At 43.4% G+C, this 12,500-nt stretch overlaps 1 protein-coding gene, 1 long non-coding RNA gene and 1 other non-coding gene across 4 annotated transcripts in view; 2 read left to right on the plus strand and 1 right to left on the minus strand.

The window, feature by feature from the left end:
- The first annotated feature begins 922 nt into the window (after positions 1-922).
- Positions 923-6,298, plus strand: LOC138867572 (uncharacterized). The gene is made up of 2 exons (XR_011399828.1): positions 923-1,134; positions 5,595-6,298. It is a non-coding gene; the product is annotated as an uncharacterized lncRNA (long non-coding RNA).
- Positions 6,299-6,423: 125 nt separating this feature from the next.
- On the plus strand, positions 6,424-10,160 carry LOC138867571 (uncharacterized abhydrolase domain-containing protein DDB_G0269086-like). Of its 2 annotated transcripts, none has more exons than XM_070143576.1 (2): positions 6,424-8,262; positions 8,720-10,160. In XM_070143576.1, exons 1-2 carry the CDS (start codon positions 8,043-8,045, stop codon positions 9,970-9,972), a joined length of 1,473 nt encoding a protein of 490 aa, XP_069999677.1. In that variant the 5' UTR covers positions 6,424-8,042; the 3' UTR covers positions 9,973-10,160. The 2 variants fall into 2 exon arrangements, 1 of the variants encoding a protein (XP_069999677.1); XR_011399827.1 differs by having other exon boundaries at positions 8,131-8,270; positions 8,720-8,858.
- Positions 10,161-10,689: 529 nt separating this feature from the next.
- Positions 10,690-12,500, minus strand: part of LOC113828904 (uncharacterized) — a 12,700-nt gene continuing 10,889 nt past the window's right edge. Inside the window, exons 2-3 of the transcript XR_011399829.1 lie at positions 11,600-11,738; positions 10,690-10,794 (exon numbers count right to left, since the gene is read on the minus strand). This is a non-coding gene — a transcript (uncharacterized protein). The remainder of the gene's footprint in view (positions 10,795-11,599; positions 11,739-12,500) is intronic.

The raw sequence follows: 12,500 nt of genomic DNA on the forward strand, positions 1-12,500 counted from the left end.
TATATATATAAATATAAATAAACAGGTAGATATAGATGAATATAGATAAGTATATAGGTATAGATAAATAGATAGATATTAATAAAAAGCGAAAAAAATATTAGAGCAGGTTCTCCACACTGTGCTTCCTCGTTTTCTTTTTAATTTTGCCCATTCTCTATGATTAGATTACTGTGTACCAGCCAATGTTATCAGCATCCTTACTTTCATTGATAATATTCTAAGTACTATGATTGTAATCATTACAGTTACCATCATCCTTATCAAACCTATAAATATTTAGCACATTACCCTCCTTTTTATCGTTGAAAAGCCCATTATAAGGATTATTATCCAACCAGAAAGAATAAATAGATAGGTATAGTTGAATAGATAGATATATATAAATATAGATAAACAGGTAGATATAGATAAATATAGATAAGTATATAGGTATAGATAAATAGATGGATATTAATAAAAAGCCAAGAAATATTAGAGGAAGTTCTCAACACTGTGCTTCCCCGTTTTCCTTTAAATTCTGCCCATTTTCTATGATAAGTAGATTACTGTATACCAGCCAATGTTATTAGCATCATTAAATGTTAAAGCCGTGATCATTATGCATTTCAAAAATACTTGTAAGCAATAGTTTAGCTTACGAATCTAGTTTTATTAATACAAATTTGATATTCACGAAGTACGCAGTAGCGATGTAATACACTCAACTACAAACATCAGATATCTATTTTGTCAGTCATATTTTTCATTAAAGATCTTGTCTAATGTGCTAATAAAAGATACCCAGTGATGAATTATTTCCTGTGATTCAGTTGTCACTATTCTATCCTTTACACTATAAAAATGTCTAAATGTGTAGATAAGTGAGAAATACAGTGTGTTTAGCTGAACAATATATGTATTATATTTGTATTATATTTCTTTATATTATTTGTATCTCTATAACTATGCCATTGTATGATGCACCTATTTATTGATGATCTCCCCTATCTGTATATTTACTGCACATGGCGTGGCAACATTCTCCTTGATCACGTGACCTAGCAACTGCCTGTCGGGGGGTTTCCCGCCAAATTTCGCTCTCTCGACGCTGGTCAGCCGTAGGAGGCGGACGTGTGCTCTCGCCCCCTCCAGGTAAGTCCTGAGACTAGAACCTACAATATTTAAGCTCGGTGTTTCCTTCTGATTATTACGAGGAACATCCCCCCGACCCAAGAAGAAATATACATGGCGCAGTGACTGTATTTTCAGGATTTTTTAGTGAGAGAAAGCGACCAGGCGCCGTTAGCCCACTTCTATCCCCGCCTCATCTTTATGGATTACAGTGATTTGTGCAGGGATTTTTAGTGCAGTGAAGTGATATTTTTCCATGTTTCGTGCACAGTACAATACTTTCGGTGTTGTGGCTGTTTTTCGTGTCTTCCGTGGGAGCGCTGCCTCGCACACCCTCTCGCCACGACATCTGCCCACGTACTGAGGAGCGGTCCCGGCAACGCGCCCCAAAGAAGCACTCTTCCGCGCCGCTAGAAACCGATCTCGGCAACACCCGCAACACACACAGTTTCATGTTATATGAGAGGGGTAACACCTGTAAATAAGCTATTTGGCTCGCTAGTAATGAAATACGCATTCAAATGGGATTGTCGATTTGGATGTGAAGAGAATTGATAATAGCAATAATGGTAACAACAGAAGACATGCCATCAAATAAGACACAAAAAGAAAGAAAAAAGGGATCGTGCTTTATATTTTTCCAGCATTTCTGTTTATCATAATGCTTAGTTGAGATAAGAAGGTAGATCTTTAAAGATTGGACATATTTCAGTGCAATGATAGGCATACAATAACGTAAATAACATCACATACACATGTAATATAAGTGTGCTCGTAAAAACTACAATTTAGTTCTAGTGTCATCAAAATTGATATATCTGTGGTGTAGTGGTTAGCACGGTCGCCTCTTACGCGACAGACTCGGGTTCGATCCCCGACGGATACTATCAGATTTTTTATTTTATGCATTAATTTATGTTTGTATTTCTGTCTACTCACCTTCCGTTCCATATATCTTTTCTACTTTGTTTCTCTCGCTTCTCCGGTGTTTACAATTCGAAGAAGTAAGGAGTTGGAGTGTCTGATATTGATTTTTTGTTTGTCTTGTTTGTTAGTGTTTATGCGCGTTTTCGTGATTTTGCTGTTAGTCCTCATAATCATATGACTGTATTGGTGATCTCTCTCTCTCTCTCTCTCTCTCTCTCTCTCTCTCTCTCTCTCTCTCTCTCTCTCTCTCTCTCTCTCTCTCTCTCTCTCTCATGCTTTTGAGCTTCCAAACATTTTTTGCATTAATTTCTTTGTACCTTTACATAACTACGAATTCGACCCTGTGTTTTGTCTTCTCTTTGTTGCCGAGCGACATCTTTACCTTCCAAAATTTCATTTCCTGTACCAAGTGAAGAGTACCTGAAGGATAACTTTGCCGCCTCTTCACAGCTGATATATAACGGTCGAGCCACGTGCATGATCGTTACTAACCGGCAACTGCTCAGGTGAGTTGCCAAACGGCATTTTATACAGACTAGGTGATGCAGACGAAATTAACTTCTTTTTTTTCTTTAATTAAATTACTCTATATTGCGAGTTAAGTTCCAGACTGAGCCTTGAATGTTTTCACGCCATTTATAAGAAAAATATATAAACATATAACATATATAATATTAACCAATTTGCAACGAACAGGTTAAATACAACTGAAAAAAACTACAACCGGAAAAAAGAAAATAATATGATAATGATAACAATACTATCAATTATAATAATGATATTGATAAGGATAACAATGATAATAATTAGGATAATAGTGATAATGATAGGAATATGATAATAATAATAATGCTATCAATAGTGATAATAATGATAATGATAATATCAATAGTAATAATAATAACAACAATAATCATAATAATAATAGTGATGATAGTAATGGTGATGATGATGACAATTGATATTAATGATAATAAAAATGGAAATAAAAATTTTTGCTTTCCGTTGTGGATTCGAACCCACGATCCCGGATTCTTCCTCCGTTTCCCCGTATAGCAGACGACATTAATGATTAAAAAATAATAAATTCCAGTGATAAAGATAATATCAATAGTGGCAATAATAACAAAAATAATGATAATAATAACAATAGTTATGATAGCAATGGTGATGAGGATGACAGTTGATATTAATGATAATAAAAATGAAAATAATAATTTTGCTTTCCCTTGTGGATTCGAACCCATGATGCCGGATTTTGTATCTTTTTAATTTGCTTTGTTGTTTGTTGGTGTTTATGCGCGTTTTCACAATTTAGGTTAGATTGTATGTTGATTTATATCTGTCGTCGAAAACGTACTGCTGTTGGGTGAAAAATGTTACTTCAACAGAAAATTATAAGAAATTTATGAAGACAGAAAATAAGATTAGTTTCTAAAAATATTTCTTTGCGGTGATTACATTCTACTTTTTAAATCTGTTGAAGCAAAATTGATCCGCCAAATTGGCAAGATTTCGATGATTATAATTCTGGGAAAAACGTATCTGGATCTACACTGGGACGGAAATACCTGGGAAACAAGTGTATAAAAATATTTACAAATGCACGTACATAAACAGAGAGAGAGAGAGAGAGAGAGAGAACAGCGGTAATAATGTTAATGATGATGATAACAAGAGTAAATGAGGGGCATAGTGTAATGAGAATGATAATAAAAATAATAGTAATTATAAAAAAATATGTATAATAATACTAAGTAACAATGATGATGATATGTAATGGTTTTACTCTATCTGCAACCGATATAGAATATACATACATCAATGACAACAATAATATTGAATGCCCCCCCCCCTCTCTCTTTCTCTGTCTGTAGCTGTCTGTCTGTTTCTCTCTCTCTCTCTCTCTCTCTCTCTCTCTCTCTCTCTCTCTTCTCTCTGTTCTCTCTCTCTCTCTCTCTCTCTCTGTCTCTCTCTCTCTCTCTCTCTCTCTCTCTCTCTCTCTCTCTCTCTCTCTCTCTCTCTCCAAAATTTCATTTCCTGTACCTAGTGAAGAGCATCTGAAGGATAACTTAGCCGCCTCTTCACAGCTGATATAACGGTCGAGCCACGTGCATGATCGTTACTAACCGGCAACTGTGCTAAGGTGAGTTGCCAAACGGCATTTTATACAGACTAGGTGATGCAGACGAAATTAACTTTTTTTTTTTTTTTCTTTAATTAAATTACTCTATATTGCAAGTTAAGTTCCAGACTGAGCCTTGAATGTTTTCACGCCATTTATAAGAAAAATATATAAACATATAACATATATGATATTAACCAATTTGCAACGAACAGGTTAAATACAACTGAAAAAAACTGTACAACCGGAAAAAAGAAAATAATATGATAATGATAACAATACTATCAATTATAATAATGATATTGATAAGGATAACAATGATAATAATTAGGATAATAGTGATAATGATAGGAATATGATAATAATAATGCTATCAATAGTGATAATAATGATAATGATAATATCAATAGTAATAATAACAACAATAATCATAATAATAATAATGATAGTAATGGTGATGATGATAATTGATATTAATAATAAAAATGGAAATAAATTTTTTTGCTTTCCGTTGTGGATTCGAACCCACGATCCCGGATTCTTCCTCCGTTTCCCCGTATAGCAGACGACATTAATGATTTAAAAAATAAATTCCAGTGATAATGATAATATCAATAGTGGCAATAATAACAAAAATAATGATAATAATAACAATAGTTATGATAGCAAAGGTGATGATGATGACAATTGATATTAATAATAAAAATGGAAATAAAAATTTTTGCTTTCCGTTGTGGATTCGAACCCACGATCCCGGATTCTTCCTCCGTTTCCCCGTATAGCAGACGACATTAATGATTAAAAAATAATAAATTCCAGTGATAATGATAATATCAATAGTGGCAATAATAACAAAAATAATGATAATAATAACAATAGTTATGACAGCAATGGTGATAAGGATGACAGTTGATATTAATGATAATAAAAATGAAAACAATAATTTTGCTCTCCTTTGTGGATTCGAACCCATGATGCCGGATTCTTCCTCCTCCCCCCCCCCCCCAATATCTCTCTTTCCATCTCCCTCCCCCCCCACTCTCTCTCTCTCTCACATGAAGGAGGGGGGCGGGCCAAGGAGCACGATGCCTACGCTGACCATTCTATGCTACTAGTGTTAGAATTATTATTAAAATAAGATTTGTAATAGGAGAGAAATGTGTAATATTTAAAGACCTGTGAATTCTACTTTCATTGGAGGTGTGATAGCCTAGTGGTTTTAGCATCGGACTTCGGGTGAGCCGGCCGCCCGTGTTCGAGGGTTCGAGCCCTGGCTGGGGACATTGTTTCCTTGGGCAAGAAACTTAACTTTATTTGCCTAGTCGACTTGTGTGTATATATAATATATATGTGTATGTATAATAATGTATGTGTGTGTTATTTATGTATGTAATATGTAATGTACTATAATATAATTTCTCTATTCCAGACAGAAGCAGCAGCAGGAAGAAGAGAGCATGGACGACGGACGGCAGGAAGAAGAGCATCGGTGGCGGACTGCGGGAAGAAGAGAGCATGGAAGACGGACGGCAGGAAGAAGAGCATGGATGACGGACTGCGGGAAGAAGAGGAGAGCATGGAAGACGGACGGCACAGGAAGAAGAGCATGGATGACGGACTGCGGGAAGAAGAGGAGAGCATGGACGACGGACGGCAGGAAGAAGAGCATGGATGACGGACTGCGGGAAGAAGAGAAGAGCATGGACGACGGAAGGCAGGAAGAAGAAGAGCATGGATGACGGACTGCGGGAAAAAGAGAAGAGCATGGACGACGGACGGCAGGAAGAAGAAGAGCATCGATGACGGACTGCGGGAAGAAGAGAAGAGCATCGATGACGGACTGCGGGAAGAAGAGAAGAGCATGGACGACGGAAGGCAGGAAGAAGAAGAGCATCGATGACGGACTGCGGGAAGAAGAGAAGAGCATGGACGACGGAAGGCAGGAAGAAGAGCATGGATGACGGACTGCGGGAAGAAGAGAAGAGCATGGACGACGGAAGGCAGGAAGAAGAAGAGCATGGATGACGGACTGCGGGAAGAAGAGAAGAGCATGGACGACGGAAGGCAGGAAGAAGAAGAGCATGGATGACGGACTGCGGGAAGAAGAGAAGAGCATGGACGACGGACGGCACAGGAAGAAGAGCATGGATGACGGACTGCGGGAAGAAGAGAAGAGCATGGACGACGGAAGGCAGGAAGAAGAAGAGCATGGATGACGGACTGCGGGAAGAGAAGAGCATGGACCACGGAAGGCAGGAAGAAGAAGAGCATGGATGACGGACTGCGGGAAGAGAAGAGCATGGACGACGGAAGGCAGGAAGAAGAAGAGCATGGATGACGGACTGCGGGAAGAAGAGAAGAGCATGGACAACGGACGGCACAGGAAGAAGAGCATCGATGACGGACTGCGGGAAGAAGAGAAGAGCATGGACAACGGACGGCACAGGAAGAAGAGCATCGATGACGGACGGCACAGGAAGAAGAGCATGGATGACGGACTGCGGGAAGAAGAGAAGAGCATGGACGACGGAAGGCACAGGAAGAAGAGCATCGATGACGGACGGCACAGGAAGAAGAGCATGGATGACGGACTGCGGGAAGAGAAGAGCATGGACGACGGAAGGCAGGAAGAAGAAGAGCATGGATGACGGACTGCGGGAAGAAGAGAAGAGCATGGACGATGGACGGCACAGGAAGAAGAGCATGGATGACGGACAGCAGGAAGAAGAGAGGAGCATGGACGACGGAAGGCAGGAAGAAGAAGAGCATGGATGACGGACTGCGGGAAGAGCATGGACAACGGACGGCACAGGAAGAAGAGCATCGATGACGGACTGCGGGAAGAAGAGAAGAGCATGGACGATGGACGGCACAGGAAGAAGAGCATGGATGACGGACTGCGGGAAGAAGAGAAGAGCATGGACGATGGACGGCACAGGAAGAAGAGCATGGATGACGGACAGCAGGAAGAAGAGAGGAGCATGGACGACGGACGGCACAGGAAGAACAAGAGCATGGATGACGGACTGCGGGAAGAGTGCATGGACGACGGAAGGCAGTAAGAAGAAGAGCATGGATGACGGACTGCGGGAAGAAGAGAAGAGCATGGACGACGGAAGGCAGGAAGAAGAAGAGCATGGATGACGGACTGCGGGAAGAAGAGAAGAGCATGGACGACGGAAGGCAGGAAGAAGAAGAGCATGGACAACGGACGGCACAGGAAGAAGAGCATCGATGACGGACTGCGGGAAGAAGAGAAGAGCATGGACGATGGACGGCACAGGAAGAAGAGAAGAAGACGGCACAGGAAGAAGAGCATCGATGACGGACTGCGGGAAGAAGAGAAGAGCATGGACGACGGAAGGCAGGAAGAAGAAGAGCATGGATGACGGACTGCGGGAAGAAGAGAAGAGCATGGACAACGGACGGTACAGGAAGAAGAGCATCGATGACGGACGGACGGACGATGGACGGCACAGGAAGAAGAGCATCGATGACGGACGGACGGACGATGGACGGCACAGGAAGAAGAGCATCGATGACGGACTGCGGGAAGAGAAGAGCATGGACGACGGAAGGCAGGAAGAAGAAGAGCATGGATGACGGACTGCGGGAAGAAGAGAAGAGCATGGACGACGGACGGGACAGGAAGAAGAGCATGGATGACGGACTGCGGGAAGAGAAGAGCATGGACAACGGACGGCACAGGAAGAAGAGCATCGATGACGGACTGCGGGAAGAAGAGCATGGATGACGGACTGCGGGAAGAGAAGAGCATGGACGACGGACGGGACAGGAAGAAGAGCATCGATGACGGACGGCACAGGAAGAAGAGGATAGAGCATGGACGACGGACGGCACAGGAAGAAGAGCATGGATGACGGACAGCAGGAAGAAAAGAGCATGGACGACGGAAGGCAGGAAGAAGAAGAGCATGGATGACGGACAGCAGGAAGAAGAGGATAGAGCATGGACGACGGAAGGCAGGAAGAAGAGCATGGATGACGGACTGCGGGAAGAGAAGAGCATGGACGACGGACGGCACAGGAAGAAGAGCATGGATGACGGACAGCAGGAAGAAGAGAGGAGCATGGACGGTAGGACGGTAATATATTATATTATTATTATTATATTATTATTATTATATTATTCATATGTACATAACGTCTTTACTAATGTTTATGTGGAACACAGAATAATTATTATTATTAATGAAAAAAATTATTTTTTTGATTGTTGCCATCTTATTCGGCAGTATTTAATATGCATAAAGAAAATATGATATTTAAGTTACCCAACAAAAACATAAAATACTTCAGCTCATTAAGTAGCTGAAGTCCATCCCTCCCGACTTGCTCACGCCGTGCACATATGAACAGCAGCCTTGGTATGTTCCCAGGCTCTACGGTTAAGTGCCCCAAACCAAATGCAATAGGAAAAGAATATAATCACTGGAAAAACTAGTGAAAAAGAACAGTAAAAACAATAATATGGCCATGCTTTACGGGATTTCCATAATTGCGGCAATAACTGCTGCATTCATTACTTTTTCAGTCCTGAGGAAGAGGAAGGAAGCTGCCGCCCGTCGGGAGCACGAGCTGGAGGTCGAGTCCGACGGCCTCAAGGCCCAGCTTGCTGCTGCTGCACGACTTGCAGAGGAGCAGGAGGCCAAGTCCGACGGCCTCAAGGCCCAGCTTGCTGCTGCTGCACGACTTGCAGAGGAGCAGGAGGCCGAGTCCGACGGCCTCAAGGCCCAGCTTGCTGCTGCTGCACGACTTGCAGAGGAGCAGGAGGCCGAGTCCGACGGCCTCAAGGCCCAGCTTGCTGCTGCTGCACGACTTGCAGAGGAGCAGGAGGCCAAGTCCGACGGCCTCAAGGCCCAGCTTGCTGCTGCTGCACGACTTGCAGAGGAGCAGGAGGCCGAGTCCGACGGCCTCAAGGCCCAGCTGGCTGATGCTGCACGACTTGCAGAGGAGCAGGAGGCCGAGTCCGACGGCCTCAAGGCCCAGCTGGCTGATGCTGCACGACTTGCAGAGGAGCAGGAGGCCGAGTCCGACGGCCTCAAGGCCCAGCTTGCTGCTGCTGCACGACTTGCAGAGGAGCAGGAGGCCGAGTCCGACGGCCTCAAGGCCCAGCTTGCTGCTGCTGCACGACTTGCAGAGGAGCAGGAGGCCGAGTCCGACGGCCTCAAGGCCCAGCTTGCTGCTGCTGCACGACTTGCAGAGGAGCAGGAGGCCGAGTCCGACGACCTCAAGGCCCAGCTGGCTGCTGCTGCACGACTTGCAGAGGAGCAGGAGGCCGAGTCCGACGACCTCAAGGCCCAGCTTGCTGCTGCTGCACGACTTGCAGAGGAGCAGGAGGCCGAGTCCGACGACCTCAAGGCCCAGCTTGCTGCTGCTGCACGACTTGCAGAGGAGCAGGAGGCCGAGTCCGACGGCCTCAAGGCCCAGCTGGCTGCTGCTGCACGACTTGCAGAGGAGCAGGAGGCCGAGTCCGACGACCTCAAGGCCCAGCTTGCTGATGCTGCACGACTTGCAGAGGAGCAGGAGGCCAAGTCCGACGACCTCAAGGCCCAGCTGGCTGCTGCTGCACGACTTGCAGAGGAGCAGGAGGCCAAGTCCGACGGCCTCAAGGCCCAGCTGGCTGCTGCTGCACGACTTGCAGAGGAGCAGGAGGCCAAGTCCGACGACTTCAAGGCCCAACTGGCTGCTGCTGCACGACGTGGAGAGGAGCTGGAGGCCAAGTCGTCATCCTCCACATCTCCCTCTAGCCATGAAAAACAGAAAGCCAGAGAACGACTCCGATAACAAAAAAGGAGACAGAGGCAGAGGGAGAGGCGACAGAGCCATTCTGATATCATCCCTGTAGATGAGAATGCCTCTGTCACCTCCTGTTCTCCTACTCCCCCGCTACCTGCACCCTCCCCAACACCTCCCCCCTCTGTCCATGAAAGACAGAGAGAGCAACGGCAGAAAAGGAGACAGAGACAGAAGGAGAGGCGACAGAGCCATTCTGATATCATCCCTGTAGATGAGAATGCCTCTGTCACCTCCTGTTCTCCTACTCCCCCGCTACCTGCACCCTCCCCAACATCTTCGCCCTCTGTCCATGAAAGACAGAGAGAGAAACGACAGAAAAGGAGACAGAGGCAGAAGGAAAATAAACAAATACAGTTTTATCATTTTTAATAATGATAAAACTGTATCTAAAAAATATGGGCAAAAATACAAAAAGACAAAGATTGGATGCATAGTTCCTTTAGGGTGTAAAGCAAAACATCCCACAGCCTTAGAGATTTCATTACCTGCCCGCCGCCCGACGGAGAACCCTGGCTACACGTCGCAGTGACGAAGACGAGCCACAGCCGAAGAGGAGGGCCGCCCCCGAGCCCCAGAAGCGGAAGCGGGGGCGCAGCAGCGACGAGCAGGAGGAGGGCCAGCCGGCCCAGAAGCGAGTCAGGACCATCCTGATCGAACCGCAGCCCGTCAAGAAGTCCGCCGAGTTCCAGGCATGCATTTTAGGCACTCTTGGCCCAGCGGTGGCCAGTGCCGGTCGAGGTCGACGTGCTCAGGCGCTTTTGCGAGCGCCACCGGGTGCCGCTCCTGTCCCTGGGGCGCGTCCACGAGCTCCTGGGGAGAGGGCCCAGGAGATGATCGGCCATGGCAGCTTTGGCCACGCCTTCCGGTCATGATCAAGACGCATTAAGGAAACATGAGGAAACTGGTGGTGAAATAACAAAAAAAGTTGGTATATCCTTATAGGATAACCTATATGATGATAATGATTTTACAGTATGATGAGTATGATTATAATGATTTCACAATGATAATGATAATTATACAAAATTATAATAATAATAATTACAACAAAGGAATTAAAAATCAACCATTTTACAATACCTGATAAAAATAGTGATAACCTTATATGATTATTAATGATTTCACAATGATTATGATGACAATGATAATTATACAAAATTATATAATAATTAAAACAAAAATAAAAATAGTGAACAGAATCGGCAAAAATTATAGACCTGCCTCACCCGAGATGCGAGTTGCACACTCTGGATTGAATGCAAAATATATTTTTCAATAATTACAAAAGACCTTGAGAAACAAGAATTTGTTTCACAAACTTTTTTTGATGCGTTGGTGTGAGAAAGTTGGCTGAGGTCTTTGTATTATCAAAGCATTTATTTTTCTTTTCAAATGTGTTTTCCGTTCGTTTCGTAAAAGCAGAAACGATGATTCATACATTTTTGTTAGGTTAATAATGCAAGAGGGAAAGCGCGGGCGAGGGGACTGGAGGAATCTGGGATTGGGAAGGGGAAGGAGAAGATGCAAAGGTAGAAAATGGGTTAGAGGTGATTCGGGGAGAAAGGGGAGGGAAGAAACGGGACAAGGGGAGAGACGAATGTGATCAATGACTCACCCGTCTCTCCCGGCGGAGTGTACGCTCGCGGTGAGGATGACTTGCATGACCTTGCTTGCTTTTGCTTGACCTTGCTTGCTTTTGCTTGGACTTGCTTGCTTTTGCTTGCCTTTGCTTTGCTCGATTACTAACATTTTTTCTAAGGGAAGAAAAATGAAAGTGGGTATAAACGGAAAGCATAAAGGAGAAGGAGAATAATGGCGAGGAACAGGAAGGAGGAAATAATTGGATGAAAGAGAGACGAGAGTAAAAAAGCAGCTCATGAATAGTACATTTAAAAAGGCACTGAATTATACAAATATTTTCAATCCCTAAAAATTATTTCTATCTGGAACTTCCAATCTCTCAATCTCAATCTGGCAATTGGCTCAGAATCTAGAGAGAGAGAGAGAGAGTGTGTATGTGTATGTGCGTATGTGTGTGTGTGTGTGTGTTTGCGTGCGTGCATGCCTATGTGCTTGTATGTGTGTGAGTGTTTGCGTGTGTGTGAGTGAGAGAGAGAGAGAAAGCGTGTGTGTTGGGTGTATATATGCCGGAATGCGTGACATTAGGAATAATAACGAGAGAGATAATAACGATAATAATGATAAATATGATAATGAAAAAAATAAAGATAAACGATATTTATTTATAAAAATGATGATAGTATTGATTATAATAGTAAGATGAGATTAATGGATACGAATGGCAATAAGGATAATTATGATAATGATACCAATAAGAACGATGTTGCTAGTTGATAATGGTGAGTAATAGTAATAATGATGATATTAATGATGACAGTAATGATAATAATGATGATGTTAAGAGAGAGAGAGAGAGAGAGAGAGAGATGAAAAAATGTAATGAAAAAATATAATATGATAATAATGATAATAATAATAGTAGCAGAATAGAAATA

Source organism: Penaeus vannamei, chromosome 31 (assembly GCF_042767895.1).
Source record: "Penaeus vannamei isolate JL-2024 chromosome 31, ASM4276789v1, whole genome shotgun sequence".
NCBI classification, from domain to species: Eukaryota; Metazoa; Arthropoda; class Malacostraca; order Decapoda; family Penaeidae; genus Penaeus; species Penaeus vannamei.

What these genes read in the sequence shown, in the direction of transcription:
- LOC138867571 (XM_070143576.1), top strand. Translation starts at nt 8,043, where the DNA reads ATGACGGACAGCAGGAAGAAAAGAGCATGGACGACGGAAGGCAGGAAG. An exon ending in AGAAGAGAGGAGCATGGACG is followed by an intron (nt 8,263 to 8,719) that starts GTAGGACGGTAA and finishes TTACTTTTTCAG; the next exon opens with TCCTGAGGAAGAGGAAGGAA.